This window comes from Phragmites australis, chromosome 16 (genome assembly GCF_958298935.1).
Source record: "Phragmites australis chromosome 16, lpPhrAust1.1, whole genome shotgun sequence".
NCBI lineage: Eukaryota > Viridiplantae > Streptophyta > Magnoliopsida > Poales > Poaceae > Phragmites > Phragmites australis.
Window position 1 is genome coordinate 16,024,660 of NC_084936.1, and position 11,730 is coordinate 16,036,389.

Below are 11,730 nucleotides of genomic sequence, written 5' to 3' on the forward strand. Positions count from 1 at the left end.
TGTAACACATAGATATTAATAATATCTAATTAATTAAGAGCCTAATCGAAGTCTCCAAATAAGTCATTGGAAGAAAATTCCACTAGCATATTGTCCATGCTCTCATGGTCCCCTTGCTCTTGAAGAGTGATGTCGTTGTTCAGTTCTGGATGAACATTTTGGGAACAACTTGTCGTCCTGGTGGTGTCAGGTTGAAGATTGAAATGAGCTTCAAATCTTTTACCTTGAGTTGGTCGGCTTTGTCCAACGGACTTTAGGTAAAGATCAACCAAGTGTTTTGGGGTGTGGCATTTCTTAGTTGTGTGACTGTAGCAACTACATTTACGACAAATATCAGATTTATCTTTGTTATTAAAAATGCTCTTCCCCTTGTTATTTCTATGGAATTTCTGCTTCTTTATGTGGTTGTGCCTGCCTTTGAAGTTCTTTGGACAGCGTTTGTTGCTGTCGAACCTCTTTGTATTCTGAACATTTGAATTTACTTCAGGTAAAGGTGCAGTGCCAGTAGGGCGCTGGTGATGATTCTTTAAAAGAAGTTCATCATGCTTTTCAGCCTGAAGTAAAGTATGAATTAATTCAGAATAGTGCTGATAGTTTCTAACACGGTATTGTTGTTGCAATACTCTATGGGCAGGAATCATTATAGACAAAGTTTTTTCTATTTTCTCCACATCGATGGGAGCTTTGTCACAAAAAAGCAATCTTGAGCAGATTTTGTGAACAGCATGATTGTATTCTCCAATGGACTTAAAGTCCTAGAGGCGAATGGTGGTCCATTCGCGTTGTGCATCAGGTAGTATTACTGCCTTTTGCTGTTCATATCGCTCTTTGAGTGAATTCTATAGATCATGTGGATTTTCATCCATTAAGTATTCAGATTTTAAATCTGGATGTAAATGGTGCCTTATGTAGTATAAAGCTCCATACTTGATTTGATCTTGAAGTGGCGGGTCTCCCTCTTGAGGAGGATTTATTGCCGTCATAAGTCCGCGTGATGATAGACTTATCTTCATGTCCATTGCCCATGTTAGATAGTTTTTGCCATCTAACTCGAGTCTGTCGAACTCAATATTGAATATTTTGTCCTACAAGTTGACCAATGATTGAATGAATTTACATATCAGGTAAATTAAATAATCATGGTGATGTTGTAATAGTGTAAAATTGTAAAGTTAAGGTAATACTTGAGTTAGATAGTGTAGACCTCAAATTATATTGATAACACTTTGAAGGTAGTCATCAAAATGATGAAAACCTTTGAGTAGTGGGGGCATAATCTGTAACTATTCAGTAGATGCCATATTTTCTACTAATTTGTGTTATTCAAATCTTGTGTTAACACTATATAGGTAATCACCAAAATTGGTGTAGACCTTCTTTAATTCATATACACATTGGGTACGCACGTTGAGGATAGTCACTATATGTAAATATAGTGTAGATCCCTCAGTAGTATATAGATACTACCTTGTGTATGGCCAATATGAAGTATGAATTAGGGTAATCACCTTAAAAGGTGTATAGTGTTATATCAAGTGAAGAGGTAATCACATATTTTGTAATAATATGAATTTTATATGAAAAATAATTGCTATATCAAAAACTAAGTTGTAAACATATATATATGTAATTTGAATGCATTATGGTAAAATGCATGTAACATATAAGATTTCCAGAGAATACAAGGACTGGAACGTATATATTTACAACATAAAAAGAACAAAATACAATTATAGCTAAAAGACAGGGGCTATAACGTGATTTTACAGAACTGTAAAACTAAATACTGAAATTGGCTATAAAATGCTGAAAGCCTGAGGGGTTTTTTTGTGAAAAAGCCAATTTTTTTCAATATTTTTGACTGATGGGCTGAGAAAACTTGGGCTGAGGCCTTTTTGGCCTTTCGGCCTAGCCCGTAGAGCCCCCTCCCACCTTCCTGTTGCGCAGTATATATAGTGGCCGGTTAGGGTTTTCCAAACCCTAACCGGCCTTGGGAGCCGCCGTCGCCGTCAGGTGTCTTGGGAGTCGCGCCGGCCTTCATGTGGGACTGTCGGCAGGGGAAGAGGGCTGCGGTCGCCAGCTGCGGTCGGGCGACCGAGTCGCCGTTGGGCTCCGGTGACACCGTGAAGCCGAGCCGGCAGATGGAGCAGCGGTCGGCCGAGGGGCCGTGCGGGCTGCTGGCCTTGGAGCGGGTCGGCCAAGCCACCGGGCGGAGCGGCGGTCGGTCGAGCTGCTGGAGCAGAGGGGTCGGGCAGGCTGCTGGCCTTGGAGCGGGTCGGCCGAGGCATCGGGCGGAGTAGCGGTCGGTTGAGCCACCGGAGCAGAGGGGTCGGGCGGGCTGCCGGCCTTGGAGCGGGTGGCCGAGCAGCCGGGTGGAGCAGCGGTCGGTCGAGCCGCCGGAGCAGAGGGGTCGGGCGGGCTGCTGGCCTTGGAGCTGGTGGCCGAGCCGCCGGGCGGAGCAGCGGTCAGCCGTCGGAGCAGAGGGGCTGGGCCGCCGGTGGGATCACCGAGCCGAGGGCTAGTCGGACCGAGCCACCAGGAGGGTCTCCGAGCCGCCGGAGTTCAGGCCGCCAGCCAAGGAGTCGGCTCGGCGGGGTGTCACCGTGCAAAGGGGCCGAACTGCCAGTTCGCCGGCCGTACATCGTGCAGAGGGGGATCGCCGGCCAAGGGGTGCTACACCCATTTCCCCCTTGCACGCGCACGCGCCTGGGCGCATTTAGAACCCCCCGGAGGGGAGGTCGGAGGCCGCAAGGGCCCATGACCCCGGGCAGAGGCCCGGACGGCGGTTAGCCGCTGCAGTGGCGAAGCGACGAAGGGTGCGACCGAGCGGCGCAGTTGGTTTAGCCACTGTGGAGCCGGCAGTTGATGAAGAGGAGTCGGTTATTTGGATGAACGGCGCAGCGGCCATCGAGACCGTGGTGGATGGATCCTCTAAGAGGACTTCCACAACTTCAATGCTGGAGTCGATGAAGGCAGGTGTGTTCAAATCGATGCCCTGGGAAGAAGAGGCAGGAATGTAGTCCACCATTGTTCCCGGGAGGCTTCTGCCGCGCCGAACACGGAAAATCCAGTCGCGGCGGTGGCCTTCCGTGGTTTCTGCCACCACAGTGGGAGGAACCACGTTGGCCATGTCCGTGGAAGTGCCAATGGGTGGCACTAGAATGGAGGAAGACAGCGGAGTGTACTCTGGAGAGTACAACACGCGCTCCTCTAGATCTTCCTCCTCCTCGAATGCCATCTCCAGTGTGGTGTTGAAGAGAGATGCAGCACCGCTGCGTGCTGCCATGGTCGGTGGAGGGCCGGCAGGGGCAGGGGCTGCTTGAGCCCTTAGAAGGTCGTGGTTGTGGCCATGACGGCGAGGACGACGTGTGCGGCGACGGCGACGGCGACGGGCACGCCGTTGGCCAAACGGCGAGATGTGCCGTAGAACTGCCGCCTCCAAGTCCATCAAACAGCGAAGAATGTCTCCATTGGTGGATGAAGGTGAAGCCATCTCCTGTCTTGTACCTTGTTCTGGGAGAGACCTTCGTGCCTTCTCTGTTGGTGAGGCCGGTTGGCCCTTTTTCTTCTTTTTCTTGTTGCTGTGTAATGGCCAAATGCTCTTTTGGATGATTCTAAGTGTTGATGACGTATTGAGAGTGATTTGAGAGAGTTTGAGAGTGAGTAGTCTCTGTTTATTGATTGCTGTTTTACACATATATATATATACATGTTCAAAGGGCATGAACATATCCATTCAATAGTGAATGGTTGCCCTTTGGTTCAATAACTGAAAACAGTTAGTGTGCTAATTGATCACATGCTAAATGTCTATTTGTAACAATTATATCAAACGGTCCGGAGTAAACGTCCGAGATAAGGAGTTTAATACGTGTGTTTTTGTAGTAGTGTCTTCCCCTTGTTTGGAGGGAATTCAAGATCTTTCCTCGCAAACAAATTCAACCCTTCGTTTTGTGGAGATAACTGATTGTGTATCCGGTGCGATTGAAAGGGAAGACTGGACTGCATGCTTTGCGGATTGCAGTCTGTGCTTTTCAACCTTGGCGAGCTATATACGAATGCCAGAGTACTTGAAGATATATTGGGCATCATAGTCAGATAGCTCTTTTTGCCGTTCGTTGGTACTCCTGCTTTGTTGCTTTCTAAGTTTTATCTAACCAATGCAATCCCTAAACGTTTTTGCTAACCATCCAACGATCGGTGCGTTGTAGATCGAAGTACTTTAAATTTGGCCATTATTTACAATATATGTATTTGGAGGCGTGTGCTTCAGCTATTGGAGCGTTGATCTGATGATGAAAATTTCGACTCACCACCATCATAAAACTATGAAATGTTGAGCAGTTTGGTTAACTCGGAATCAGAGCGACGACTATTAAATATATTCATCGGCATGGCAATGTGGGCTTTACGAAATACGTCCTCATATATGCATGTATATATAAACATCTATCTGTTCATCACCTCGATGGGTTACCCTTGTCGATCATCGATCACGCGTTGTCGTCCAGGAGCTAGCTAGCTAGCTCTTAGTTAACGGTGCCGTAATATGGGTGGTCGTGCTTGGGGTAGGTGCACCCGAGGCCAAATGGCAGCCACCCGCCGTAACCCCCCCAGTTCTTGCTGCACTCCTTCACGGCGACGTCGCCGAGCACCCTCCTCCCGGCCCGCGTCACGAGGACCACCTCCCTGGTACTCTCGAACACGAGCCTGCACTGCCCGTCGCCGCCGTCCTTCCGGCACGACCACGCCTCGGGCCACTGCTCGTCCCACACCACGACCCCGCTCATGCTGTTCCCCGCGCACCACCATTGGCAGGTCACCTTCGGGCTGGTCCGCTCCACCGTGAATTTGATGGGCGGCGGCGCCGGGTCGAAGACGCTGGCGTAGCTCTGGTACTCGGTCTCGCCCGGCCCCACGATGTAATCCATTATCTCGTCGTCGCAGTAGAGGTTCATCTGGGCGCCCAGGCGGTTCTCGACCGGGCACTCGAACGACGTCTGCTTCGCCGCCGGGTTGTTGACGCGGGAGCACGGCCACTTCCGGCCGTTCTTGTCCGTGATGAAGCAGTCCTTGGGCGCGTCGTTGGCCGCTTCTGGCCTCGGCTTAAGGGTCACCTGTGGATGTGGTTGTCGTTTGTAGGCGGTCACCGGCAGAGGGGAGAGGATGGCGGCGGCGACGGCAATGGCGACGGCGGCACACAGCAGGCGGTTGAAACCGGCCGGGTGTGGAGTTTTGTTCATCTTGGCTTGGCTTGGCTTTGGGTGTTCCGGGAATGCATGTACGTCTCTTTGCCTATTGCTCGCCCTTAAGCTAGGCAATTTAACATGGAGGTTACAAATTAAACGCGTGAACTTACGTTTATGGAATTAATGGTCATGTGTGTTACTCTTGTTCTTGTATCCTCCGAGGGGGTTTTTTTTTTCCATTTTTAGACGATAATGCATCAAGGGCGGGGACATAGAATGGGTTTACATCAGCTGAGTGTCACGTAAGATTTCGGGTGACGTGGAGGAGAGAAAAAATATTGTCTATTATTCTACATACGGTTTATAAGGCAACTTGTTACAGTGTGTAGCATTGCATAGACAGTTGTGCAATGTCTTTAACATTGCACGAGTACTTATGAAACTATTATAGACAAATACCCTAGACAATGCAATGAGTTGTTTTAGTATGCATTATATACATGCCTAATAGTTCAATGGTGCTGATATTTAACTACCTGTCAGTCATCAACTAAAACATGTGGGTGTGCGTCGGTCCATGGCCTACTACAACTTGGCTTGTATGTTTGTATGCTCGTGCATAGTTATTCAAAAGGTACAATGTGTCTCTATCTTTCTACCCAAAGTTGCATCTCGTACTATCTCAGTAAATAATAAGTCTCTCATCAGCTAACCTTGAGGACCAATACCAATTAACAATGAATGAAGTCTTGTAAATATAGCAAATACTAAATGAGGTAGTCATATGTAGCCATTTGTCTCTTGTTGAAATACTACAACGATGGGGGGAAAAATACACATTTCGACTCCTCAAACCATTAAAAAAGATAGGCAATACTGACTATGGATTCGTATTACTCATATGTAGTTATGCATTAGCTATATCCCAAACCGCACTATAGATTGCTGTCAAGTTCCAGCAGCTGATAGCCTGCTCTGCTACGTTCCAGCTTGCGATGGGAAGCTGGGGTTGTCCTGCCAAAAGGACAAAATTTTCAAGAGGTAAACGCCATTACCATTTCACTAAAGAACCATCCTTTGGCATGTCGATACAAAAGTTAAAAATGCATGAGTCCTTCAGGCATGCCATATTTTTCTCCAGCAGAAACCATACTTGCAGGTGGTCAAGCACATGAACAACGCGGGTCGGACACATTATAGCAACATTGGATTAACCAACAATCATTGTTTGATGCGGACATGCAGGAAAGTTTGATGCTGACAAAACAATCAATGTTTAACAAACGGTCAGGGGGCAGATAATTAGTGCGTATTCAAATGCTTCCCCCGCTCGTCAGCATGCATGTCTACGATCATGAGCGCAGAGAACTCAGCAACTCGGGGGCTCTTCTACAAATCATCATTTGATTCATCCTGCACCAACAGCGTTGAACTTTCGAGCTTAGATGACACGGTTTTCTGGAAGGAGTGCTGATCACAATTATGAGTATTGCCGAAGCTCAAAATGCTACTTTTTGGGCCATCGCTATATATTCTTGACACAGTTACCACTTGGGAGTTTCATATCAATAACAGAGAATGGTCGTTGCAAGTAACGGTGTCCACTAACAACTAGCAATTCTGGAAACCAAGAAATACTGCACAGATGAGCAGAAGGGCAAACCTTCATGTGCGAGTTGGCAGTTAAGTCATTACTCTCACTTTTCAAGTTGTCAGGATCCTCTGTATCAGAATCATAAGCTCCTCCGCTCCATAATCTGCTGCGCTGAGGTGGCCTCTTGTCTATGTCCTCCTCTTTCTACAAAGCAAATTCTCAAATGGGTATGCATAAAAAGCAAGAGAGCGAATCAAAACAAGAAAGTGACAATGGAATGAGAGAAACCTCCTTTGGAGCTTCAGGATCTGACGGCCTGTCATGGAACTGAGTGCTGGGAACATGTTCTATCTTTGAGAGATGCTCCAATATCATACTCCTGAATATTTGCATAGATCAGTTATCCTCTGCAGTTAGGGACAAGCAGCAGTGGGAAATGTATGCTAGGCATAAAGTGCAAAAGTGTCAAATGTAGGTTTCCTAACGATGCAACATTGAGAAAGAACTGAGAGAACATGGGAACGAATAAAAGTAAAATCAATCCATACAATGGAAGAAAGGAAAATTCTCAAAAGGTGTGAAGGCGTGGAGAAATTCCACCATTTTATAGCAATGATGCATTAATAGCACAGATGAGTTATGTATATATAGAAAAAGGGAACTCTGAATTCAAAATGAAATTCTTAAAAAAAAAAAACACAGATCATCGTTTCATCACGAGTGCTCAACACCGAAGCTTCTGGAACAAGTTGCAGAAAAAAAAATGTCATATTGAATACAAATAGTTCACTTACTTTATGTTCTCCAAGTCTTTTGTAGTATTAAGGTTCTCCACACATTTTGGTAGTATATGAAGAGTATAATCAGGGCCAAAGTACTCATAGTAATCATTGTAAGGCAACTTGTTATCAGGTTCAACTCCAACAGCAACTGCAGTCTGCATTGCAACAACCCAATTCTATCAGCGCTGATATACTCTCAAACAACTGCAACCAGCTATAGTTGGAATAAGAGATATAAGTAACACCTCGTAGGCCCAGCAGCGTGCAACATTTCTAATGGTGTACCCTCCACCACCTAAAACCATCATAGGAACATTGTACGACCTAAGGAAACGGAGGCAGTCTGCATGACCCTTCACAGACAGGTTGAAGCAACCCAACCTGTCTCCAGCCAAAGAGTCAGCCCCACATTGGAGGACAACCACATCTGGCTGATAAACCTCCATCACTTTTTTAATGATGCATTGGAACAGATCACGGAAGGTGGCATCATCAATACCATCACTCAGGGGAACATTCAGAGCATAGTGTTTCCCTTCGCCTGCTCCAACATCAGTGATATGTCCAGTACCAGGGAAAAAATCCCCATACTTGTGAAAGGAAACCGTCATGACTCGGTTCGTAGTGAAGAAAGCTTCCTCCACACCATCTCCATGGTGGACATCAATGTCTACATATAGCACACGCTGGAACAGGAAAATGATAGCCATCAGAATTATATAGCCAAACTACAATGTGGCATAGCATGCATGAATGCTAAAGTATTTCATATACTGAAGTAATGGTTGACAAGAAACACGCACGATAAAGCATAGCAGACCTAATTATTGAAAATTGCTTTAACTAAAGAGTGTGTCCTGAACCTCTTCTATTATAATAGTACTTTATCTACAACATTACTTGAAGAAGATGCATAAATAGTGAGGATGTTCATCAGGAAACATTTTCCTAAGCAGATTCAAGTAATCAATTGATAGCAGTCACACTGGCAGCAAACTGGATGAATTATGTATTTATAAGAAAACAATGAACTGACGTATAATTAAACTAAAAAACTAATTACCAGCTTAGTTCCTAAAGTTTAAAATGGAAAATAAATAAGCATATACAAGAAATTCATCTAGCTGACACTTTGGAAACATCCTCTTGCCAGCAATACTACATACCCGAAAGAAAATCCATGCATATACATCGACCAAAATCAACTACATCAATCCAAGGAATGTCAATGATATCCAAGTCAATTCACATCACCAAATAAATCTTTCTGATTGATAGAAATAGATCCCCATAAGACCATATTCACCTTTTTATTACATCTGTAACATACATCTGTTTACCAAATTTAGTGCTTCCAAGTCCAAAAGTATCAAGTCCACACATAAATCTGTCACCCTATGAAGGAGAAGCCATCATATGAACAGATTATAGCATGCGATCTGACTTGGTTTACATTAGGCACAAATTCGGCAGGTATGTAAAATTAAAGCTAGTTTCAGCAAAAGAAGTAGAAATTATTCTCCCTGGGCACAGGAAACTGTTGTTTTGGATATTAGAAAGGTATTGAATGCAACTTTGACTCTTCATTTCCATCATAACATGTTTGTAGAGCCAAATAAAGTTACAATGAACTGAAACTATTTTTCTAGATAACTTCACAAGTACTTTATGACATAGTCAATCTAAAAATACACAAAGATAGTGGTCCAGGTTAAATATGCACAGTTGCACACGTATAACAGGCACTTACTAGTAGCATAAAGCCATAAACATCTACAATTACAACAACCCTGCACAACACAAATTCCAGAAATGCACCATTTCACACAGTTCCTCGAAAATCCAAGCTTCAGTGGCAGCAAACAAATAGCATGAAAACTATCCCATGGGTTACTTTCGCACACCAGTCATCCAGTCCCTACAATCACAGTAGTCACTGAATTGGGCACCAAGACTAGCGAATTTCTTTTGCCCCTGTGAAACTCGAAGCAATCTCCAATCCCTTGGGACTACCGATTAGGGCCTTACTCCTCCACGCACAAAAAAAGCCCCAACATCAATGCCCCAAACAATCGCATCCATCAATCACAAACCATTAAAAATTCGCATCTAAATCTAGAATCCAATAAACCCTCTCTTCTGATGATAGAACAGTTGAACAACCCAAGCATCCAAACTCCAAACAATTAAGTGTAGATAAAAGGTAAATACGGACTATACAAGTACGCATACCCTGTGGAACTTGAGGAGCTCGAGGATGGCGAGCACGATGTCGTTGACGTAGCAGAACCCGGAGGCCTCACCCTTCTTAGCGTGGTGGAGCCCGCCCGCCCAGTTGACGGTGATGTCGGCGTCGCCGCGGTTGAGCTTGACGGCGGCCCCAATGCTTCCGCCCGCGGAGGCCTGGCAGAAGGGGAAGAGCCCGTCGAAGACGGGGCAGTCCTCGCCGACGTTGAACCGCTTGATGGCGCGCGCGTCGAGGACGCCCGGGTTCCCCGTGGCGGAGGCGAGGAAGGCGACGTAGTCGTCGGAGTGGAAGCGGCGGATGTCGGCCTCGGAGGCCGGGTAGGGGCGGGAGAGCTCGAGGAGGCGGTGGAGGCCGTAGTGGACCACCAGCGAGTGCGCCATGCGGATGCGGTGGGGCTTCATCGGGTGGCCCTGCCCGTAGTAGTAGTCGCCGATCGTGGGCTCATAGAAGTAGCTTACGCGGCGGCGGCGCCCGTCGTCGCCGCCCGCCGGGGACTGAAGCGACGCGCCCTCGCCGGAGGCCGCCATTTCGACTTCGATTTGGGTGGGTTGGGGGGGGGGGGGGGCTAGAGGAGGCAAGGGGTGTTTCACGCTCCCTATCGGTGTTGAACGGACGCGCGACGGCCGTCAATGAGTTTAGGAAAAGGGTTAGGGTTTAAGAGTTTTTTTTTCCACCGCTGACCTTAGATTAAAGAGATGTTGGAGCGGCAGTTAGACGGATAATGGGCCATGTGGTGAGGCGACAGTGGTGGTACTGGTGTCATGGATTGTAGGCAAGCGATGAGAGAGGTTGGCAGGGGGCGAGAAAGATGGAATGGTTAGTATAGCAGTAGACTATGGGCGGGAGGAGAGATGGGGTGAGGGAGCGAGTCACGTGGAGCAAGTGGTTGTGCGGGGTAAGGAAACAAAACAGCTAATACGGGAGGAAGAAGAAAACTGGACATCCGTCAGATGCAAAACGGACGGTTTATAACGTCAAAAAACAAACAATCAAAGAATAGCACGACCCATAATTTAAACGTCTCAAAAGTGCGTTGTGTTTCTAATATACCAATCTTTTTAAGTCGGGGTGATGTTGTGCACCTATGAAAAAATGCTAACATATTGTGGTGTTAACATATAGTAGGTTTTAATATTTTAGTGTTAATTCACAAACGTACATAATTTTTGTTTTGGTAAACTGGTGGGACGCCCTCAGATGTTGTTATTTTCGAAATCAGAAATTTTGCTATATACATATATACACACACTAAAGTTTAACATAGGAACATAATATATATACAGTATATATAAAGAGAAAAACTAGTGTATACTACTATATCAGTGTATCAGGAACCGGGGGTCCCTGAGTCCCGAAGCCAGGCCAGTCATCCGCCAAGTGTCATCATCCCACGAGGTCCCTCTTGCGAAGCGAGGAAAGTCTAAGTTCTGGGAAAAAGTGCTTGGGGCCACAGTCCCTAGTCCCTGAGCACCCCAGTTCCCCGATGACCCACAGAGTCTAAGTACCGGGAAGAGAGTGCTCGGGGACTGTGCGCAGCAGCCCCCGAGCGAACGGTTCCCCGAGGGCCAGTGTGAGAGTACTCGGGAGAGAGTGCTCGGGGACTGTGCGCCGCAGTCCCCGAGCTCTCGGTTCCCCGAAAGATCTGTGCAAAAGTGCTCGGGAGAGAGTGCTCGGGGTTGCACGTGGCAGCCCCCGGGCTTTCGGTTCCCCGAAGGTTCGTACAGGGATAAGCATTCTCGGGAGAGAGTGCTCGGGGAGGTGAACAGTACCCCCGAGCACCCGGTACCCCGAAGACAAAGATAGGCATTCCTGGGAGAGAGTGCCCGGGGAGGTGAACAGTACCCCCGAGTACTCGGTTCCCCGACGACCCAGAGAGGCCCCCGAGGGGCCCACCGATGAGGTGTCCGCCCGTCAGAG

The 11,730-nt window shown here is 46.8% G+C and overlaps 1 protein-coding gene across 1 annotated transcript; it reads right to left on the reverse strand.

Annotated features, from left to right (window-relative positions):
• Positions 1-6,374: 6,374 nt before the first annotated feature.
• Positions 6,375-10,383, reverse strand: LOC133895886 (histone deacetylase 6-like). Its single transcript, XM_062336410.1, has 6 exons — positions 9,798-10,383; positions 7,811-8,251; positions 7,578-7,720; positions 7,072-7,162; positions 6,853-6,987; positions 6,375-6,602 (listed from the first exon to the last, which is right to left on the reverse strand). Exons 1-6 carry the CDS (start codon positions 10,338-10,340, stop codon positions 6,579-6,581), a joined length of 1,377 nt encoding a protein of 458 aa, XP_062192394.1. The 5' UTR covers positions 10,341-10,383; the 3' UTR covers positions 6,375-6,578.
• Between the last annotated feature and the right edge of the window lie 1,347 nt (positions 10,384-11,730).

What these genes read in the sequence shown, in the direction of transcription:
- LOC133895886 (XM_062336410.1), bottom strand. Translation starts at nt 10,340, where the DNA reads ATGGCGGCCTCCGGCGAGGGCGCGTCGCTTCAGTCCCCGGCGGGCGGC. An exon ending in ATCCTGAAGCTCCAAAGGAG is followed by an intron (nt 6,988 to 7,071) that starts GTTTCTCTCATT and finishes TTTGCTTTGTAG; the next exon opens with AAAGAGGAGGACATAGACAA. An exon ending in CTGCCAACTCGCACATGAAG is followed by an intron (nt 6,603 to 6,852) that starts GTTTGCCCTTCT and finishes CTGTTGGTGCAG; the next exon opens with GATGAATCAAATGATGATTT.